Source organism: Nilaparvata lugens, chromosome 3 (genome assembly GCF_014356525.2).
Source record: "Nilaparvata lugens isolate BPH chromosome 3, ASM1435652v1, whole genome shotgun sequence".
NCBI lineage: Eukaryota > Metazoa > Arthropoda > Insecta > Hemiptera > Delphacidae > Nilaparvata > Nilaparvata lugens.
In genome coordinates, this window is record NC_052506.1 from 3,786,559 (window position 1) to 3,804,423 (window position 17,865).

The 17,865-nt window shown below is 38.0% G+C and overlaps 2 protein-coding genes across 2 annotated transcripts; one reads left to right on the forward strand and one right to left on the reverse strand.

Annotated features, from left to right (window-relative positions):
- Positions 1 to 1,666: 1,666 nt before the first annotated feature.
- LOC111045833 (ATPase family AAA domain-containing protein 3A homolog) lies at positions 1,667 to 17,186 on the reverse strand. The gene is made up of 4 exons (XM_039422634.1): positions 16,826 to 17,186; positions 14,043 to 14,256; positions 6,459 to 6,553; positions 1,667 to 2,091 (listed from the first exon to the last, which is right to left on the reverse strand). Exons 1-4 carry the CDS (start codon positions 17,022 to 17,024, stop codon positions 1,880 to 1,882), a joined length of 720 nt encoding a protein of 239 aa, XP_039278568.1. The 5' UTR covers positions 17,025 to 17,186; the 3' UTR covers positions 1,667 to 1,879.
- LOC111050125 lies at positions 8,680 to 10,040 on the forward strand. The gene is made up of 2 exons (XM_039422635.1): positions 8,680 to 9,161; positions 9,287 to 10,040. The coding sequence occupies exons 1-2, from the start codon at positions 9,132 to 9,134 to the stop codon at positions 9,425 to 9,427; spliced, it is 171 nt and encodes a 56-aa protein (XP_039278569.1). The 5' UTR covers positions 8,680 to 9,131; the 3' UTR covers positions 9,428 to 10,040.
- Positions 17,187 to 17,865: the final 679 nt, after the last annotated feature.

A 17,865-nucleotide genomic window follows, 5' to 3' on the forward strand; every position in this document is an offset into this window, starting at 1 on the left:
TAAGAGCGCTGATGCTGTTATCACATCTGATATGGTAATCAACAAAAATGGGAATAAATTACAAATTCAATTTCACGGTCTTCCATTTCAATGAATATGGTTTGTTATAATTCCCGCGACAATTAGGTACACAACTGTATCCCATGATTTAAAACCCAAAATTAATCGTTACTTTTCACAAACGAATATTAGAAGATATATAGCAAACCATATTCATTGAATGGAAAACCGTGAAAATTGAATTTGTAATTCCAATTTGTTGATTACCTTATCAGATGTGATAACAAGCATCAGCGCTCTTATTTCGCTTGCTTACCGCAAGTAGATCATCGATCTAACATGTGATGACGTCATAGTTTATTAGAGATCAGTTGTGGGGCTGAATTAATAGAAGGTATTGCTACGTCCCGTTTCGAAAGCAAATTTTTGACTTCAGCTGTTTAAAGTCTAGAACTTAGAGTTCCCGAGTTCGGAAACCGGCCCTAAAACGTCAATAACTAGAAAACTATTAGTCCAACACTAATCCCAAGGACAAATTCCACCAGGCACACTCTTAGCCATTCCGGCCAGCTATCAAAAAGGAAGATTATAATAAATGCAGTGAACCAACTTATGGACTATTATTACTGTACATTATAATATATAATAATTTTAAATTAATTAATTAATAATTAATATAATTATTTCAAATATCAAATGAACGCTTTATAAACAGAACTAAGGACTTCTGCTACTAAAATATTGGACGAAGAACTAAATAGCAGTAGGAAATTTAAAGAATTAATCTGTTCAAAAGCCGCTCCGCCGGCAACGGAGAGGTACCGGTTCGATTCCGGTCTGGGCAGTTTATGGACAGTTTCATTCTTCAAATTTTTGCTATTTGGTTTTCGGTCAATATTTGAAGTCGCAGAAGTCTTTAGTCTGTTTTACAGCTTTCAACGGATATTTCAAATAATTATTATGCAGTAATTATATCAATTTTATATCATTATATCAAAGAAGTAAAAGTCGAAAGAAGTAACAGTCGAAAACCAAAGATTCTACATGAAATTTGCGACATAAAAAGTCCAATAAAATGATTTTATATCAATCTTAGTTTTCGTGATATATCGATATTTTTGTAAAACATCAATAAATAGAAAACTAACAATCAAAATGTATTCTAAGGATATGGCTGGAAACAGACATAAATGTCCGATAAGATACATGTGATTGTTCCTTTGTTTGACGTTATTGATCTTTTTATGAGCGTTCATACTGTTTTATATTTGGCTTTGAACTCAACAAATATACTTACTACAGTTACATTGAAAAGTGGCCATTGCTGCACTGATTAAAGAACGCAAAGAATCAGTTTTCCGCTCTAGTGCGCAAAGTCTTACTTTGCGTACTTCAGATTTGCAGCAGGACAACGCAAAATAGTTAGTAGGTATACGGAGCACCAGTGCAGCAGAATGAAAATTAAGTTGGTAACTGTGGTATAGTGTTGTGGTGCACGTTATAATAATATGACAGCAGTGGACAACAGTGGATGACAGCGACAGCCACCATATGAGTGACAGCCGCCCCTTCATTCATTTACTACTACATTATTCAATTTTAAATAAATTAAGGTTTTTATTGATTCTAAAATTACACAGAAAAACATTTGATGGATTTCAGGGAATTTTACCCATAATTACCCACTTTTCATATTCAATGGTAACTGTAGGAAAAATTCAATGTGAAATACGTGCGCAAAGTTCCTCTGCTGCACTCAGGAAACCATTCCGCCTCGCCAACGGCTCGTGTGTAAACGTTTCTTTCGGTGCAGCAAACTGTCACTTTGCGCACTAGTTGCACAAATAACTATTTTAAACTTTGGGCGCCAATAAAAAGTTCAAAAACATCCCCAAAAGTATTTACTGTAATAAATAAGTACCCACTTGATAGATTCCAAAATGGTGGCCCTATTTTCGACCGCTTTCAGCCGAATCTGCTCCAAATTGATGTCTCTGTTCTCCCGGTCGGCTTTGGCTTTCGCCTCCATCTCCGCCTGAATCTTTTTCATCTCCAAAATGGCGCGCAGTTGCATTTCATGTTCAACAGTTGCTGCAAAAAACAATACCATCAGTCCTTATGAGGGTGTTCACACATTGGCAACAGTTACTTTGCAAATCTATACCATTATGTTCTCTTGGGAGTGTTCAGACGTTGGCAACAATTACTTTGCAAAACTATACCATCAGTCTTTATGGAGATGTTCACACAATGGCAACAGTTGCTTTATAAAACAATACTATTATGATCTCATGGGAGTGTTCACACATTGGCAACAGTTTATGTACAAAACAATACCATCAGTCCTTATGGAGTGTTAACACATTAACAATTGCTGCGCAAATCAATATCATTAGTTCTAGGCTGACCACTAACGGTAGGACATGCATGATACACATGTCATCATAGATTGTTATGTCATACAGTGAAAGGCTTCAAACAAATTTTTGGAGGTTAAGCTTTTGTATCTCCGATTTTTACTTTCCTTGCCCTATTACCATAGGTAAGGAAAGTATTGCTTTCCGAAAAAAATTAAGGTACCCCAATTTCTAAATTTCTATACGTTTCAAGGTCCCCTGAGTCCAAAAAAGTGGTTTTTGGTTATTGGTCTGTATGAGTGTGTGTGTGTGTGTGTGTGTTGTGTGTGTGTGTGTGTGTTGTGTGTGTGTGTGGTGTGTGTGTGTGTGTGTATGAGTGTATGTGCGTCTGTGTACACGATATCTCATCTCCCAATTAACGGAATGACTTGAAATTTGGAACGTAAGGTCCTTACAATATAAGGATCCGACACGAACAATTTCGATCAAATGCGATTCAAGATGGCGGCTAAAATGGCGAAAATGTTGTAAAAAACAGGGTTTTTCGCAATTTTCTCGAAAACGGCGCCAACGATTTTGATTAAAGTTATACCTGAAATAGTCATCGATAAACTCTATCAACTGCCACAAGTCCCATATCTGTAAAAATTTCAGGAGCTCCGCCCCATCTATGCAAAGTTTGATTTTAGATTCTCAATTATCAGGCTTCAGATACGATTTAAACAAAAAAATCGAGTGGAAAAGATTCAGCATGAGAATCTCTACAACTAATGTTCAGTAACATTTTCACCTAAAATTAAATATAAGCTCGAAATTCGAGAAAATGTGATTATTTCAATTGCAAACTGTTGATTCTATTAAATGATTCACTATGAAGAGAAAGCACACCTCGTGTGTCTTCAGCGTTATTGCCCTGTCACCAGCTGGCTCAAATCTTTGAATAGTAGACTTGAGATTCGCGGGAACACTAGCGTCAGGTGATCAATTTTCATAACGGCAAGGATAGTTGAGTGAGTGCGCCACACCAGATTTTTTATTGTGGAATGCGTTCGGTGGGAGCTTATGACAGTTCAGTAATCGGTCGCCATCTTGGAACAGAGTGGAGTGGTGCATGCTCACTTGGACCGCCCGAAAAGTATGTTCCACAAACCGAACCGGGATCAACTCGTTCCTATTGGTCGGGAGATAAAGCGTCTGCTGTCTGCTGTTCTGTTAGGTTAGTTGTATAAAATCCTGATCTACAGGCAGAAAATGGATGAGACATATCAAGTATTGTATTTCTTTGATGGAATTACATACAGAATAGTTGAAAAACAAGAAATAAAATCATTATTGGCTGGTAAGTTTATTATTTTTCAGTTTTATCGACTATTCTACTATACTAAGATGTGTATATGAAGCAATCTATTAGTCGGACTACTATAGTTTGTTGATTTATTCCGCCCAGTTTGGCGGCGTGCAACTTTGTCGTTTGGTGACAAAATCTCGGGAGTGCCAGTTTGTCGTTGCATGCACCGCCAAACTGGCACTCTAAGGAATGCAGCCAGTTTGATGGCGTGCAACTTTGTCGTTTGGTGACAAAATCTCGGGAGTGCCAGTTTGTCGTTGCATGCACCGCCAAACTGGCACTCTAAGGAATGCAGCCCAGTTCGACGGCGTGCAACTTTGTCGTCTGTGACAAAATCTGAGGAGTGCCAGTTTGTCGTTGCATGCACCGCCAAACTGGCACTCTAAGGAATGCAGCCCAGTTTGACGGCGTGCAACTTTGTCGTCTGGTAACAAAATCTGAGGAGAGCCAGTTTGTCGTTGCATGCACCGCCAATCTGGCACTCTAAGGAATGCAGCCCAGTTTGACGGCGTGCAACTTGTCGTCTGGTAACAAAATCTGAGGAGAGCCAGTTTGTCGTTGCATGCACCGCAAACTGGCACTCTAAGGAATGCAGCCCAGTTTGACGGCGTGCAACTTTGTCGTCTGGTAACAAAATCTGAGGAGAGCCAGTTTGTCGTTGCATGCACCGCCAAACTGGCACTCTAAGGAATGCAGCCCAGTTTGACGGCGTGCCACATTGTCATTTAGTGACAAAATCTTAGGAGTGCCAGTTTGTCGTAGCATGCACCGCCAAACTGGCACTCTAAGGAATGCAGCCCAGTTGACGGCGTGCAACTTTGTCGTCTGGTAACAAAATCTGAGGAGAGCCAGTTTGTCGTTGCATGCACCGCCAAACTGGCACTCTAAGGAATGCAGCCCAGTTTGACGGCGTGCCACATTGTCATTTAGTGACAAAATCTTAGGAGTGCCAGTTTGTCGTAGCATGCACCGCCAAACTGGCACTCTAAGGAATGCAGCCCAGTTTGACGGCGTGCCACATTGTCATTTAGTGACAAAATCTCAGGAGTGCCAGTTTGTCGTAGCATGCACCGCCAACTGGCACTCTAAGGAATGCAGCCCAGTTTGACGGCGTGCCACATTGTCATTTAGTGACAAAATCTCAGGAGAGCCAGTTTGTCGTTGCATGCACCGCCAAACTGGCACTCTAAGGAATGCAGCCCAGTTTGACGGCGTGCAACTTTGTCGTCTGGTAACAAACTCTGAGGAGAGCCAGTTTGTCGTTGCATGCACCGCCAAACTGGCACTCTAAGGAATGCAGCCCAGTTTGACGGCGTGCCACATTGTCATTTAGTGACAAAATCTCAGGAGTGCCAGTTTGTCGTAGCATGCACCGCCAAACTGGCACTCTAAGGAATGCAGCCCAGTTTGACGGCGTGCCACATTGTCATTTAGTGACAAAATCTCAGGAGTGCCAGTTTGTCGTAGCATGCACGCCAAACTGGCACTCTAAGGAATGCAGCCCAGTTTGACGGCGTGCCACTTTGTCATTTAGTGACAAAATCTCAGGAGTGCCAGTTTGTCGTAGCATGCACCGCCAAACTGGCACTCTAAGGAATGCAGCCCAGTTTGACGGCGTGCACTTTGTCATTTAGTGACAAAATCTCAGGAGTGCCAGTTTGTCGTAGCATGCACCACCAAACTGGCACTCTAAGGAATGCAGCCCAGTTTGACGGTGTGCCACTTTGTCATTTAGTGACAAAATCTCAGGAGTGCCAGTTTGTCGTAGCATGCACCGCCAAACTGGCACTCTAAGGAATGCAGCCCAGTTTGACGGCGTGCCACATTGTCATTTAGTGACAAAATCTCAGGAGTGCCAGTTGTCGTTGCATGCACCGCCAAACTGGCACTCTAAGGAATGCAGCCCAGTTTGACGGTGTGCCACTTTGTCATTTAGTGACAAAATCTCAGGAGTGCCAGTTTGTCGTAGCATGCACCGCCAAACTGGCACTCTAAGGAATGCAGCCCAGTTTGACGGCGTGCCACATTGTCATTTAGTGACAAAATCTCAGGAGTGCCAGTTTGTCGTTGCATGCACCGCCAAACTGGCACTCTAAGGAATGCAGCCCAGTTTGACGGCGTGCCACATTGTCATTTAGTGACAAAATCTCAGGAGTGCCAGTTTGTCGTAGCATGCACCGCCAAACTGGCACTCTAAGGAATGCAGCCCAGTTTGACGGCGTGCCACTTTGTCATTTAGTGACAAAATCTCAGGAGTGCCAGTTTGTCGTAGCATGCACCGCCAAACTGGCACTCTAAGGAATGCAGCCCAGTTTGACGGCGTGCCACTTTGTCATTTAGTGACAAAATCTCAGGAGTGCCAGTTTGTCGTAGCATGCACCGCCAAACTGGCACTCTAAGGAATGCAGCCCAGTTTGACGGCGTGCCACTTTGTCATTTAGTGACAAAATCTCAGGGTGCCAGTTTGTCGTAGCATGCACCGCCAAACTGGCACTCTAAGGAATGCAGCCCAGTTTGACGGCGTGCCACTTTGTCATTTAGTGACAAAATCTCAGGAGTGCCAGTTTGTCGTAGCATGCACCGCCAAACTGGCACTCTAAGGAATTCAGCCCAGTTTGACGGCGTGCCACTTTGTCGGTAGCCCACTTTGGCGTCAGCCCAGTTTGTCATCGTCCCTCCTCGACTGGAGTGTACGATTTGAGTTGAGGTAGTGTGAGTTGAGTCCAAGATAACAAAATATGCATGATGTTTACCTTTTCTCATGGCTTCTTGCTTAGCAACTGACTCCTCCTGCCTTCTCAGATTCTCGTCATTAATCTTCTGCTGCTGAAGCAGTTGGTCTTCATACCTTAAATGCAATTCAAAATAAATTAACAAATTTAAATAAATAATAAATAAATATTTATTCAATGACAAGTACGTAACAGAATAACAATAATCAAATATTGAATTCAACAAAAATACGTTGTGTAAAGTCAATTAATACAATACTGTTTGCTAAAGAGTGAAATTTGTCTGCAAACAGGAGCATATCTCATAATTGAAAGTAATTTTATTAAAAATTATTGACCGAGCGAAGTGAGGTCAGAGATTCAAGTCGACGGTTTGGCATTTCTCTTAATGTTTATATGTTTATATGTTGCGCATTTACGGCGAAACGCGGTAATAGATTTTCATGAAATTTGACAGGTATGTTCCTTTTTAAATTGCGCGTCGACGTATATACAAGGTTTTTGGAAATTTTGCATTTCAAGGATAATATAAAAGGAAAAAGGAGCCTCTTTCATACGTCAATATTAGAGTGAAAATCTGACTATAGAATTATTCATCATAAATCAGCTGTCGAGTTGACTATAAACTGCATGCCATGACGCATGCAATTCAATATCTCAATGAAACTTGGTAAAAAATTAGCAGCTGTGTAGACTATAAATTGCATGCCTCATTGAATGCAATTTTTATGCACTATTAAATAGGATGCAAAGAACTTATAACTAAATTCCGGAAAGCGTTATATGTTAATTAAATCTTGTGTAAGCATGATCTGATCAAATAAATAGTTAGTGTATCAGTGTGGATGTGCTTATGGTTTGGGACGTCGTTATAACTGCGCGATGTCTACTGTTCACAGAACTACTAGTAATTGAGAGTGTGCATTGTTTAGTATAATAAAAAATTTATTGGAATTCGCAGATTTCAATGACAGAGAAGGCAATGTCTAGAAATGGGAAGAAGATGAGATATAATCCTATTTCCCAACCTTGTTCTATTTTTGGTTTTGAAGCAACTAATTTTGAAAATCTACATTGTAAACAACATATTAATGAGTAAACATTTTGTAAAGTGAAGAGCTACAAGACTTGACCTATTTCGGACTATCTGTAACCTGATCCAATTTGGGAGATGAATAGCATAAGGAAGAACACCCGAAAAAATTACCTGGTCCTCCAGGTTGGGGGTTGGGCGTGGGGCCAACGACCCTACCCTGTAAAAAAATCAGCTTGTTACGAAACCTCAAAATGAGCCACGGACGGACAGGATACTTGGAGAACAAAGTTGGAAAAAGAACTTGAACTTGATTATTGGAACATGGAATGTGAGAAGCTTGTACAGGAGCGGTGCCTTGAAAGATTTACACCAATGTATAAAACAATATCGATTGTTCGATTGTATCGAAAGTACTTGCTGTACAGGAAATGAGATGGCCTGGCAAGGGAGTGTTTGACACCCACAGGAACATAAAGATCAGAATATATAAACTATAATACGCACAGTGGTCACTTATGGAAGTGAAGTGTGGATATTATCATCCAAGGCTGCAGCAAATCTAGACCGCTGGGAAAGGGAAATGCTGCGTAGAATATACGGACCTGTATGTGATTAGGGTGTCTGGCGAATAAGAAACAACAATGAATTAGCTGCACTTTATAAAGAGCCGCCCTTGTCAGTATATGTCAGACTGAACCGAATAAGATGGGCAGGGCATGTGAAGCGGATGCCAGACACTCGGTCTCCCACAAAAATATATATGGGACACTTTTTGTGTAGTTGAGAAGTTGATATTGTGGTAATTATTCATATTGAATATATTTATTAATATATTCATATTTCTTAGTCTTTTTCATTCAATATATGGGACAACCGGGAGGCAGAAGACCGGTGGGAAAGCCAAGACTGAGATGGGAGGATGGCATCTCGAAGGATGCTGCAGAACTTCTTCGCATCAGGAATTGGAGAATGAAGGCAAGAGATCGTGATGGATGGAGGCGCAGTATTGAGGAGGCCAGGGCTCGATTTGGGCTGTAGCGCCATCGAAGAAGAAGAAGATAGCATAAGGTTACCTTATTTTTCCCTCCCTATCATTTTGATGATGTACTTATTGTATTAATGAATAAAGAATAAATAAAGAGACGGATATGACACAAAACTGTCAGTATAATATTGTTATAATAAGGCATGAGGGGACGAGAAGAATTGAGGAGGTGAGAGTCAAAACTCACATGTTCCAAAAAATGCGAAATTGAGATGGCACTGTCATCTTGTTCTTCTTCTTGAGCTAAACATTGCTATGCTATTGGTTTACAACAAAACCAGCTTGTTCTTATTCAAATTAATGACAAAAAGTGAGGTTAGTAGCAAAACTCACATGATCCAAAGGAACATGTAAGTTTTGATGCATAACGGCTACTAGCAGGTCATGTGATCACTTTCGACCAATCGTGCGCCAGCTATCTGCTCTTTGTCCGTCTGTCGTCTGCTTTGAGTGGGATACAAAGCTGATAGTTTGTGATTGTTAGCAGTAGTTATTGATAGAATTCTTCTAATTTCTACTCCATTCTACCAATTATTAGTTCAGTAATGGAAGAGTTTGTAGTTCCAATCAAAGATGGTGAAAAACCAACAAAGAAAACTCCTGACAAAAGTACATGGAAACGCACGAAAGAAAAGATTGCCAGGTAGGTCTAACCTCACTTTTCTTATACTGTTTTAATAAAATTTAATGTTTGAGTTATACACTGTCAAAACTGATCAGAAGGAAACATTTTTACAAGAAGGTAAAATTTGTTTCTTTCTGTTCCAGACACAAGCCATCACAGATGCCAGAATTCCCCAAATGCAACCACTTTACTGGGGCATTCCAGTGCCGCACATTAACAATGAGAGACGTACAAAAATTCCATGGTTTATTCTACAAACGCCCGGAACGCCAACACCAAAATAATTTTATTCTTCGAAATGTGGAAATAAAGAACGTTCAGAGGAGGAGATCAAGAGAACACAAAACTAAAGAAAAATCACAACTACTGAGGACTACAAAATATTTCGTCAAAACTACAGCAGGAGATAAAGTGCCAGTCTGTATGAACAGTTTTTTATCAATTCTAGGCGTATCCCGATTTCGTGTCAATAATATCACAAATGAGTTGAAAAAAAATGGTGAAGTAGTTGAAAGAAGAGGAGGGTTTCGCAAGAAAGAGAAGTACTCAACACAAAAAATCAGTATTATGAATTTTATCAACACATTGAAATGTGTTGAATCTCACTATTGTAGGGAGAGAAGCTGCCGAAAGTATCTTCCCAGTGATCTTAATGTAAAAAAACTATGGAGAATTTACTCATCAAAAAATAAAAACTTGGCAGTAAAACTATCCTTTTTCCGAAAGATTTTCAACACACAATACAATATTGGTTTTGGCACGCCAAGAACCGATGTATGCTCTACGTGTTTAAGCCTCAGAGAGAAAATCAAATGTGAAATGGATGCTGTGAAGAAAAATGAGCTCTTAACAGAAAAACGGGTACATCGTCTGCGCTACAAAGCATTTTACAAAAAACTTCAAGAAAAAGACAATGACATCTTAATATTGTCATTTGATTGCCAAAAAAATTTGGCACTTCCTAAGATACCCGATCAATCAACATACTACAGCCGCCAGTTCTATTTTCAGAATTTTACAGTTGTGAAGGGACACAGCAGAGGGCCATTGAACCCTTCAACAGTAACGTCCTACTGTTGGACTGAGAATGAGTATTCAAAGGACTCCAACCTTATTTCATCATGTGTCTTTGACTGTCTGCGAAGTACTGATTTGACCTTATATAAAAAAGTGAGACTGATCTCTGATGGTTGTGGGGGTCAAAATAAAAACTCTATCCTTGTAGCCATGTGTCACTCATGGCTCTGGTGTTTTGCACCCAACAACATAGAAGAAGTTGAATTGGTTTTCCGGTAACAGGCCATAGCTTTTACCCCCAGATAGAGTTTTTGGAAACATTGAACGTAGAATGAAAAAGATTGAAGAGATCATCAAGCCTGAGGATGTCGTGAAAATAATATCCGAATATGCAATGGTGAAGAGAGTTGGTATTGACTGTGAGGTGGGGGACTTTCGTAAATTGGCACGGTCACAATTTAAAAACCTAACGAGCTGGAACTTCCAAATTTCTCAATCCAAAAGAATAATTTTCAAAAAGGCAAAACGCACTCCCAACATTCTCACAAGGGGAGAAAGTACTTACCGGACAGATTTGGGGAAGAGCCAGGTCCTTACAAAGAAAGGAGTGTTAATGAATGGATTGAACCCTGACATAATCGAGAAGAAGAACTTGGTGTCACTAGAAAAAAAGAAGGATGTTGAAAAACTCCTTACAAATCATTTTGGAGCGAATTGGAGAGAGAATCAACAACTTGAGTTTTACCGCAGCATTATTGATAACACCTCTGCTGAACCTGTTCCTGAAGAAGAAGTTTGTGAATTTGTGGATGGGTGTTCTAATTTGATAATCTGAATTAAATACTGGAGAAAATTACTAAACCAAAATGATTTTATCAAAATGACCAATCAATTTTAATCAAAATAATTTTTCATGATGATTGTCATCATAAACACTATTTCTATTATTGTGAATCCTTTTATCTAGCATTTTTCCACTTTTATATTAAACTTCATAATAAACAAGCTCAAATTTTTATTGTCTAGGTTTATTATTGTTATTCTAAACCCAAAAAATTTCCTCTGAGATGTTTTGGCAGTGTATAAAAATATATAAATTCTTCTGAACTTGCAATAATTCATGTAGTTTTTTTTTTAACAAAAGTAACTATCAGATCACCTATTGACTATTTTTAAGGGTTACACTTCAAAACTCACATGTTCCAAGTCACTTATTTGCAAAACCAACATGTTCCTAGAGTTGTCATCAAAACTCACATGATCCAATTTTTAAATTCATTTTTTAACTATTTATAACATTTTTCAATCTATGAGGCCTGAAAATATCATATCTGTGGCAGATTCTACATGTAACAAAATAGTCCATATAAAAAAAAGATAAGTGGCATATTAGATCTCAGTTTTCTGGAATTTACCAAAATTTAACTTTTGGGAACATGTGAGTTTTGACTCTCACCTCCTCAATTGAACTATTATCACCACACATGATACAGTATCAACACTCATGATACAGTATCAACACATTGTCTTTTTTCTTTAGGGATACTTTTGAATATAAATCTGAGTAACCTTTATAAGGCTGTGCAAAGGCTAAAAATAAACTTTCTACTCGTGATATTTTCCAAGTTTTTCGATTTGTATATCATCAAGCTATCAAAATGAAAAAGTTTTTCAGGAAAACATTTTTTTCGATCATTACTATTGAGATATGAGCGACTGAAGTTTGAATTTTTGGGACAGAACATTTCAAATTCGATACAATATAAATCCATGAGAATTAGAGGATAGATTCGTCATAGTATTGTTGATCTAGTAAAACAAAAATTTTCTGAAAATATCAATTTTTGGAAAATTTATTCAATTTACCAAAAATAACTCAACTAAAAGTTATTTTTAGTAAATTGAATAACTATCTTGAAAATTGATATTTTCAGAATTTGACTAGATCAACAGCAATACCATGAAGAATCTATCCTCTAAATCTCATGGATTTATCTCTTACCGAATTTGAAATGTTCTGTCCCAAAAATTTAAACTTTAGGCGCTCATATCTCAAAAAGTAATGATCAGAAAAAAAATGTTTTCCTGAGAAAAATTGTTCATTATGATAGCTTGATGATATACAAATCAAAAAACTTTGAAAAATATCACGAGTAAAAAGTTTATTTTTAGCCTTTGCACAGCCTTAAAACTATTTTTCCTCCACCTACTGTCTAAAGTACTTACTTTACTCCCTGAAACCTAATACTAAAGTGTCACTTTTTCGCTCTCGGTAGTAAAAAAACAGAAAAACTCCTAGGGAGTAAAAGTGACTCCATTAAATAACATGGGGAGCATCTCTATTTTGAAACCTACATTGTAATAGGTAAGAAGGTCTAAGCTCAGATGAGAAAGCATAATAGAGGTGTCTGTCATTGAGTCAACTGAATTCAATACCACAACCAGAAATTTGATCAACTTATGAAATATATGTTTGTATGATATTATATTCTTAATATTAGTAGACGATAAAAATTTATACAATTTTAAAATATCTTATTCTATTCAAAATACCAGCCAACAAATATTTTTGATCTGCAATTCAAATCTGAACCGCGTGATCTAGAGTCAGCCATTTTGGTAAACACCCAGCTGATATAATTTAAAGTTACAACTTTAGCCGGTAGATAGCGCAATCGGCAGTGCCAATCAGACGGCCAGTTTTTAGGTTTTAGATTTTAGGTTATGTTGTTAGGAAACATTGTCACCAATACGTAAGTTATTAAAAAGATTTTATTTGCAGTTTCTATAAAAAAATGTAGATAGAGGAAAAATGTTGTGTACATCACGAGTGAAAAATACTTTTTCTCCCTCAGGAAAATTGTTGCCCTCGGCTTCGCCTCGGGCTTCAAACTTTTCCCTCAGGGAGAAAAAGTCGTACTTTTCACTCTAGATATACAAATAACTATTTCGCCACACTGCACAGAAAGCAGCTGTTTTCCAGTCCCTACGTAGATCTGAAAGACATTGTTTGCAGACGACTCTCGTCTGACGTCAGAACAGGTTTCTTTCCGGCCTAGGCGGAAAGAGTACCCTTTCCAGCCGCTAACATGGAACTAAGAAAGGTGATCAAAAAACTATTCATTATTTGTGTTCATTATTCAATAATTAAAACATTTATAATAATACCATCTTATTGTCATTTGAAGAATAAAAAAGTATAAACTCAACCTCCCACATAATTGAACATCATCTTTTAGGTTATTTAGACAAGTCAGAATAAAAAATAAAAATACTTGGACAATTTCCTGATATTCAGATTACCTCAGATTTGCTAGAGCTATCACCTTCCACTTCTGCTTTCGGAAGTGCTTAGTAAACAACTATTCTCATATAAATATTGTTTATTTTTGTGTGTGGCGAAAAATAGCGTTCGCACCACGGGCAAAAATGTTTTTCTGGCTCTCAATCTTTTCTAGTCCTCGGCCTACGGCCTCGGACTTGAAAACCGATTTCGAGCCGGAAAAATCTCATTTTCTGCTCTAGGTGCGAAATATACTATGTCACGACATGTTTCGACTTATCACTTAATAATGGCTTTATATAGCCGAAACATGTCGTGACAAAATCATTTAAAAAAGGGTACTCAGACAGTATATTTTTATCTATAGTATCAACACAATATCATCTCAACTTGATACACAACACTATAGGATAATTTTTATGCTATATTTTCTCTATGGTATCAACAAACATGATACAGTATCAACTCAACTTGATACAGTATCAACTCAACTTGATACAGTATCAACTCAACTTGATACAGTATCAACTCAACTGATACACAACACCATAGGATATATTCTAATGCTATCTTTTCACTATGATATTATAATGAAATACCTCTTTCGTGACAACTGGTCTTGATACTGAGCTCTCGCCTGATGTTGGCGGGTCTCCTCCTGCAGAGTCTTCCGTCTCTCTTCAGCATCCACCTGTTTCTGTTGCACCTTGCCTCTCTCTATCTCCGCCTCATACGCCTTCATGTTCACCATCAACTCTTGCTGTTTGGTCACCTCCTGCATTTTTGACAGTTCCAGCGCCTCCTTGGCATGCTCTGCGGAACACAAACCAAATCACATTCACAAGTGTCCTGTTACGAGCAACTTGGACTGTTTCATCGAAATATTCAGTTAGAAATTTCATTGGTAATTCTGTCGATTGCAAAATGGCCTATGAGCAGTGGCGGCTCGTCCTATGTGTTCAATGGTTCATTGAACCCCCAGAATTGAATCAACTTCCTATACAATGATGAATTTGCAACTCAAATAATTATTTTTATTTTATTCTCATTAAATTACATCACAACATTTTTCATCTACGTAAACTTAACGTTGATGTTTTGCTGCCGGTGCCTGAGATCCGGAGTGGCTTGCTTGAAACAGCACCGAAAGGGATGAAGAGACGGGTGGAGGTGGAAAGCAGTGTTCATTCCCCGATGTGAACCCAAAAACATGGCTGGGTGAGGTAGTGGAACGGAGGAGGGGAATCGGTTTGCTAGCACGGATTTGGTTCACAATCCTGTCTGATCCAATTTTGCACGTGTTCATCCGAGAGTAGCCGAACCTAGCCGAGGCAAGTGAAGCATTCTGTAAACCTCGGAATGAATCGTGAGTATTCGTGATACGGATACAGTGCCCTCTTGAACTTGCTTATAACCAATAAATTTAAATTTGGTGGCAGTAAACAGTAAAAAAGCGGTAAACAAGAAGTAGCCTAAGCGTGACAGTTTTGAGGCTATACGGTATGGTTTCGGGTATACACTGTTTACAGTTGTGATAGATCTCACTGCATTTTTCGTTATATAAATTTGTTTTGCGTGTAGAAGAATATAGTAATTTCTAGTGTGTTTCGTGTATTCGTGAGTATTTCTAGTGTGTCCATTTTCTTTTAGTGAGAGTGTGAATATAATTTATTGTGTTACCGTAACAGCATTTTGATGAAGAAATATGAATAAGGTTCAGTATTTGTTAAATATAAACAATATTGATATTGAGGGTAGGTGTAAAATAAAACATAATGGTGACCAACTCCCGAAGTTAAAAACAAACAAGAAAAATATGAACAGGACAAAAAATTTATATTTGTAGAAAATATGCTCAATCTTTGGGTTGTAATTCCTTAAAATTATTATTGATCACCTTTACACTTGATTATGCTCAATACTCTATATCCTCTTGACCTTTCTCTCCAATAGATCATGAGGTTGAACCCCCAAGCTAGAAGATCACGAGCCGCTACTGCCTATGAGGTTGATGGTGGTGAGACAATGAGCCATATGAATAAAGTTGAGTATTAGCTTATACTTCTAAAATATGGAGCATTTCATTTTCTATGAATAAACGTGAGCAAAACCTTTTGATCATGCTCATCAAAAAAATAGTTTGAGCAAGGCTCTCATAAGCAATGAAACATGAAACAAGTGTATGATAGCATGGAAGGTGATTCGGAGTGAGACAAAATAATCTGCTCCAACATGTGTTCCACTAACAATCACTGAGTGGACTCCTTCCAGCAAATTGCGGCATCAGCGACACTGGTGGAAGGCAGCAGGCAACCTCCGACTTCAGAGCAAGGAAGTCAACAGTGGAGGCTGTTGACGATATTGTTCTCAAGGTTCATGCGAGTTTTGAGAAAGGCCGCCTTGCTGGTGAACTCAGCAATACTTTTGACACATGAAAATCTATTAGCCAAGCTCGCTTCCTCTGCTGGTGCAGAATAAGGCCACCGGATTCTTTGTGGGTAGAATTTTTTAGTACGTTGAAGGCCTCTCTTTGTGAGTCAGAAGATTTCCACTGTTTTCATTCAGCATGTCAGCTATAAAAGCGCCTTCCACAGTATCCATAATTTTCCTACCAGGGGTGATGACTATGGCACCAGAAACAGTCTCGGTCTGGACCTGACATAGGCTATTGTAGATTGGGAAGGACCTAGAGCAGCCTCATTCACCAGCCACAATATTGTGGACAAGCTGCCAGTTTTTGCCAGGAGTCTGCCTAAGAAAGTTTTGAAGAAGAGACTGAGGGCTTTCCTTCAGGAAAACCCCTTTTAGTCTTTAAGGGAGATTTATGATTGTGATCCTAAGACTGTAAGTTGATACTTCTTGCCTTAGTTTTGCTGCTTGGTCTGTTTCATTGCATGCTTTGTCTTTATAGACTTGCAAATTTTGTCTTTTGACCTGCCATACACCACTGTTTTATTATTCTTGATTTGTTCACTTGTGGACATATTACACAACTAGTACATAACTAGTATAACTACGCCATGAACAGAAACACCTTATTTTCAATAATAACATATAAGCTACTAGAAATCAAATTTATTTTAACCGGTCATTAAATTTTTCAACAAGTAAACTAGGGTATGATTCAAGTTTTAATAAGGATGATGCAATAGGTCAATATTAACCAAAATAATGACAGAATCATTAAATGAATTGAAAAAAGATAGATCAAGTTTTATTGATGCTAATAGGCTATTTATAAAAACATTCCAAAATAATCAATTTGATATAATCTTATATTTTATAGTAGCCTACTCATGATAGTGTAGGCCTAGACATCATTTAAACTAGGTAGCCTAATGCTTATCCAATAATTTTTTGTAAGTTAAACCATTATACTCACTAGATTTTTCAAGTTCTCTTGCAGCTTGAGCTGCTCTTTCCAAAGCCGCAGAATCAAATCTATACGCTTCCATTTTTTTCATGTCTGATTCCGAAATTTGAAGACCTCCTCCTTCTGTTTTACCGGTACCTGGTGGCATTTCTTGAGATGGATCGAGAAGTTGAGGATCTTTTTTACCGTAACCAAAAATCCAAGACATTTTATATAATTATATTAATTTTAGAATTGATATGAGTAAAATTAAATATAGATTCAATGAGAAATCGCGAGGCAAAGGTTCAAAAAGTTAATCACATTCAACCTCACGGTCACACGAAGAGATGGTCAAAATCAAGATATTCCTATTCTTTCAACATAGGTTATGGTTGTTTCTTGCTCATTACCGCATAGAGCCAAGAGATAATAGAATGCAAATAAAATGAAGGACTCCAACTACAAATATTATTGACTAAAATTATAATCGAACAATATAAGAACTATTTGAGATCAATAAATATTTTCAAATATTTTGAATAGAAAAGAAATATATTTTTTGAAGAAACAAACTGAAAAACATTCATTCTTCTTTGTATGTATAGTATTTTTTGTATAAATGTCTGATTTGAGGAATTCATGAGCATGCGTAGTGATATCAAATTATACGACACTTCACTCTCATCGAGTTTGTGGGTTGAACGATTGTATAGTGAGGTCCACGTTATAATGACAGTATTTGATCAACTTTGGTTTTGCTATCCTTGTCTATTATTCGACAAAGCCGGTGGTACTATCCTTTTCTAGGTCCACAACGATGCCAATTATGCTTTTTACAGTGTAGAAATATAACTAATCAATGCAGAGAATCGGCATCGCTATTCTTCTATCTTTATCCACTGCCATTATAGCGTGGACCTCACTATAGGTTGAAGTAGGGAAATAAATTGCTACATGACATAAGATATGAGATTGACAATTCAAACTTTATTAGGATGTCAAAACATTATTTTGTTAATATACTGAATCTAATTCAACTAGTTATCCAAACAAATGATACCATCATG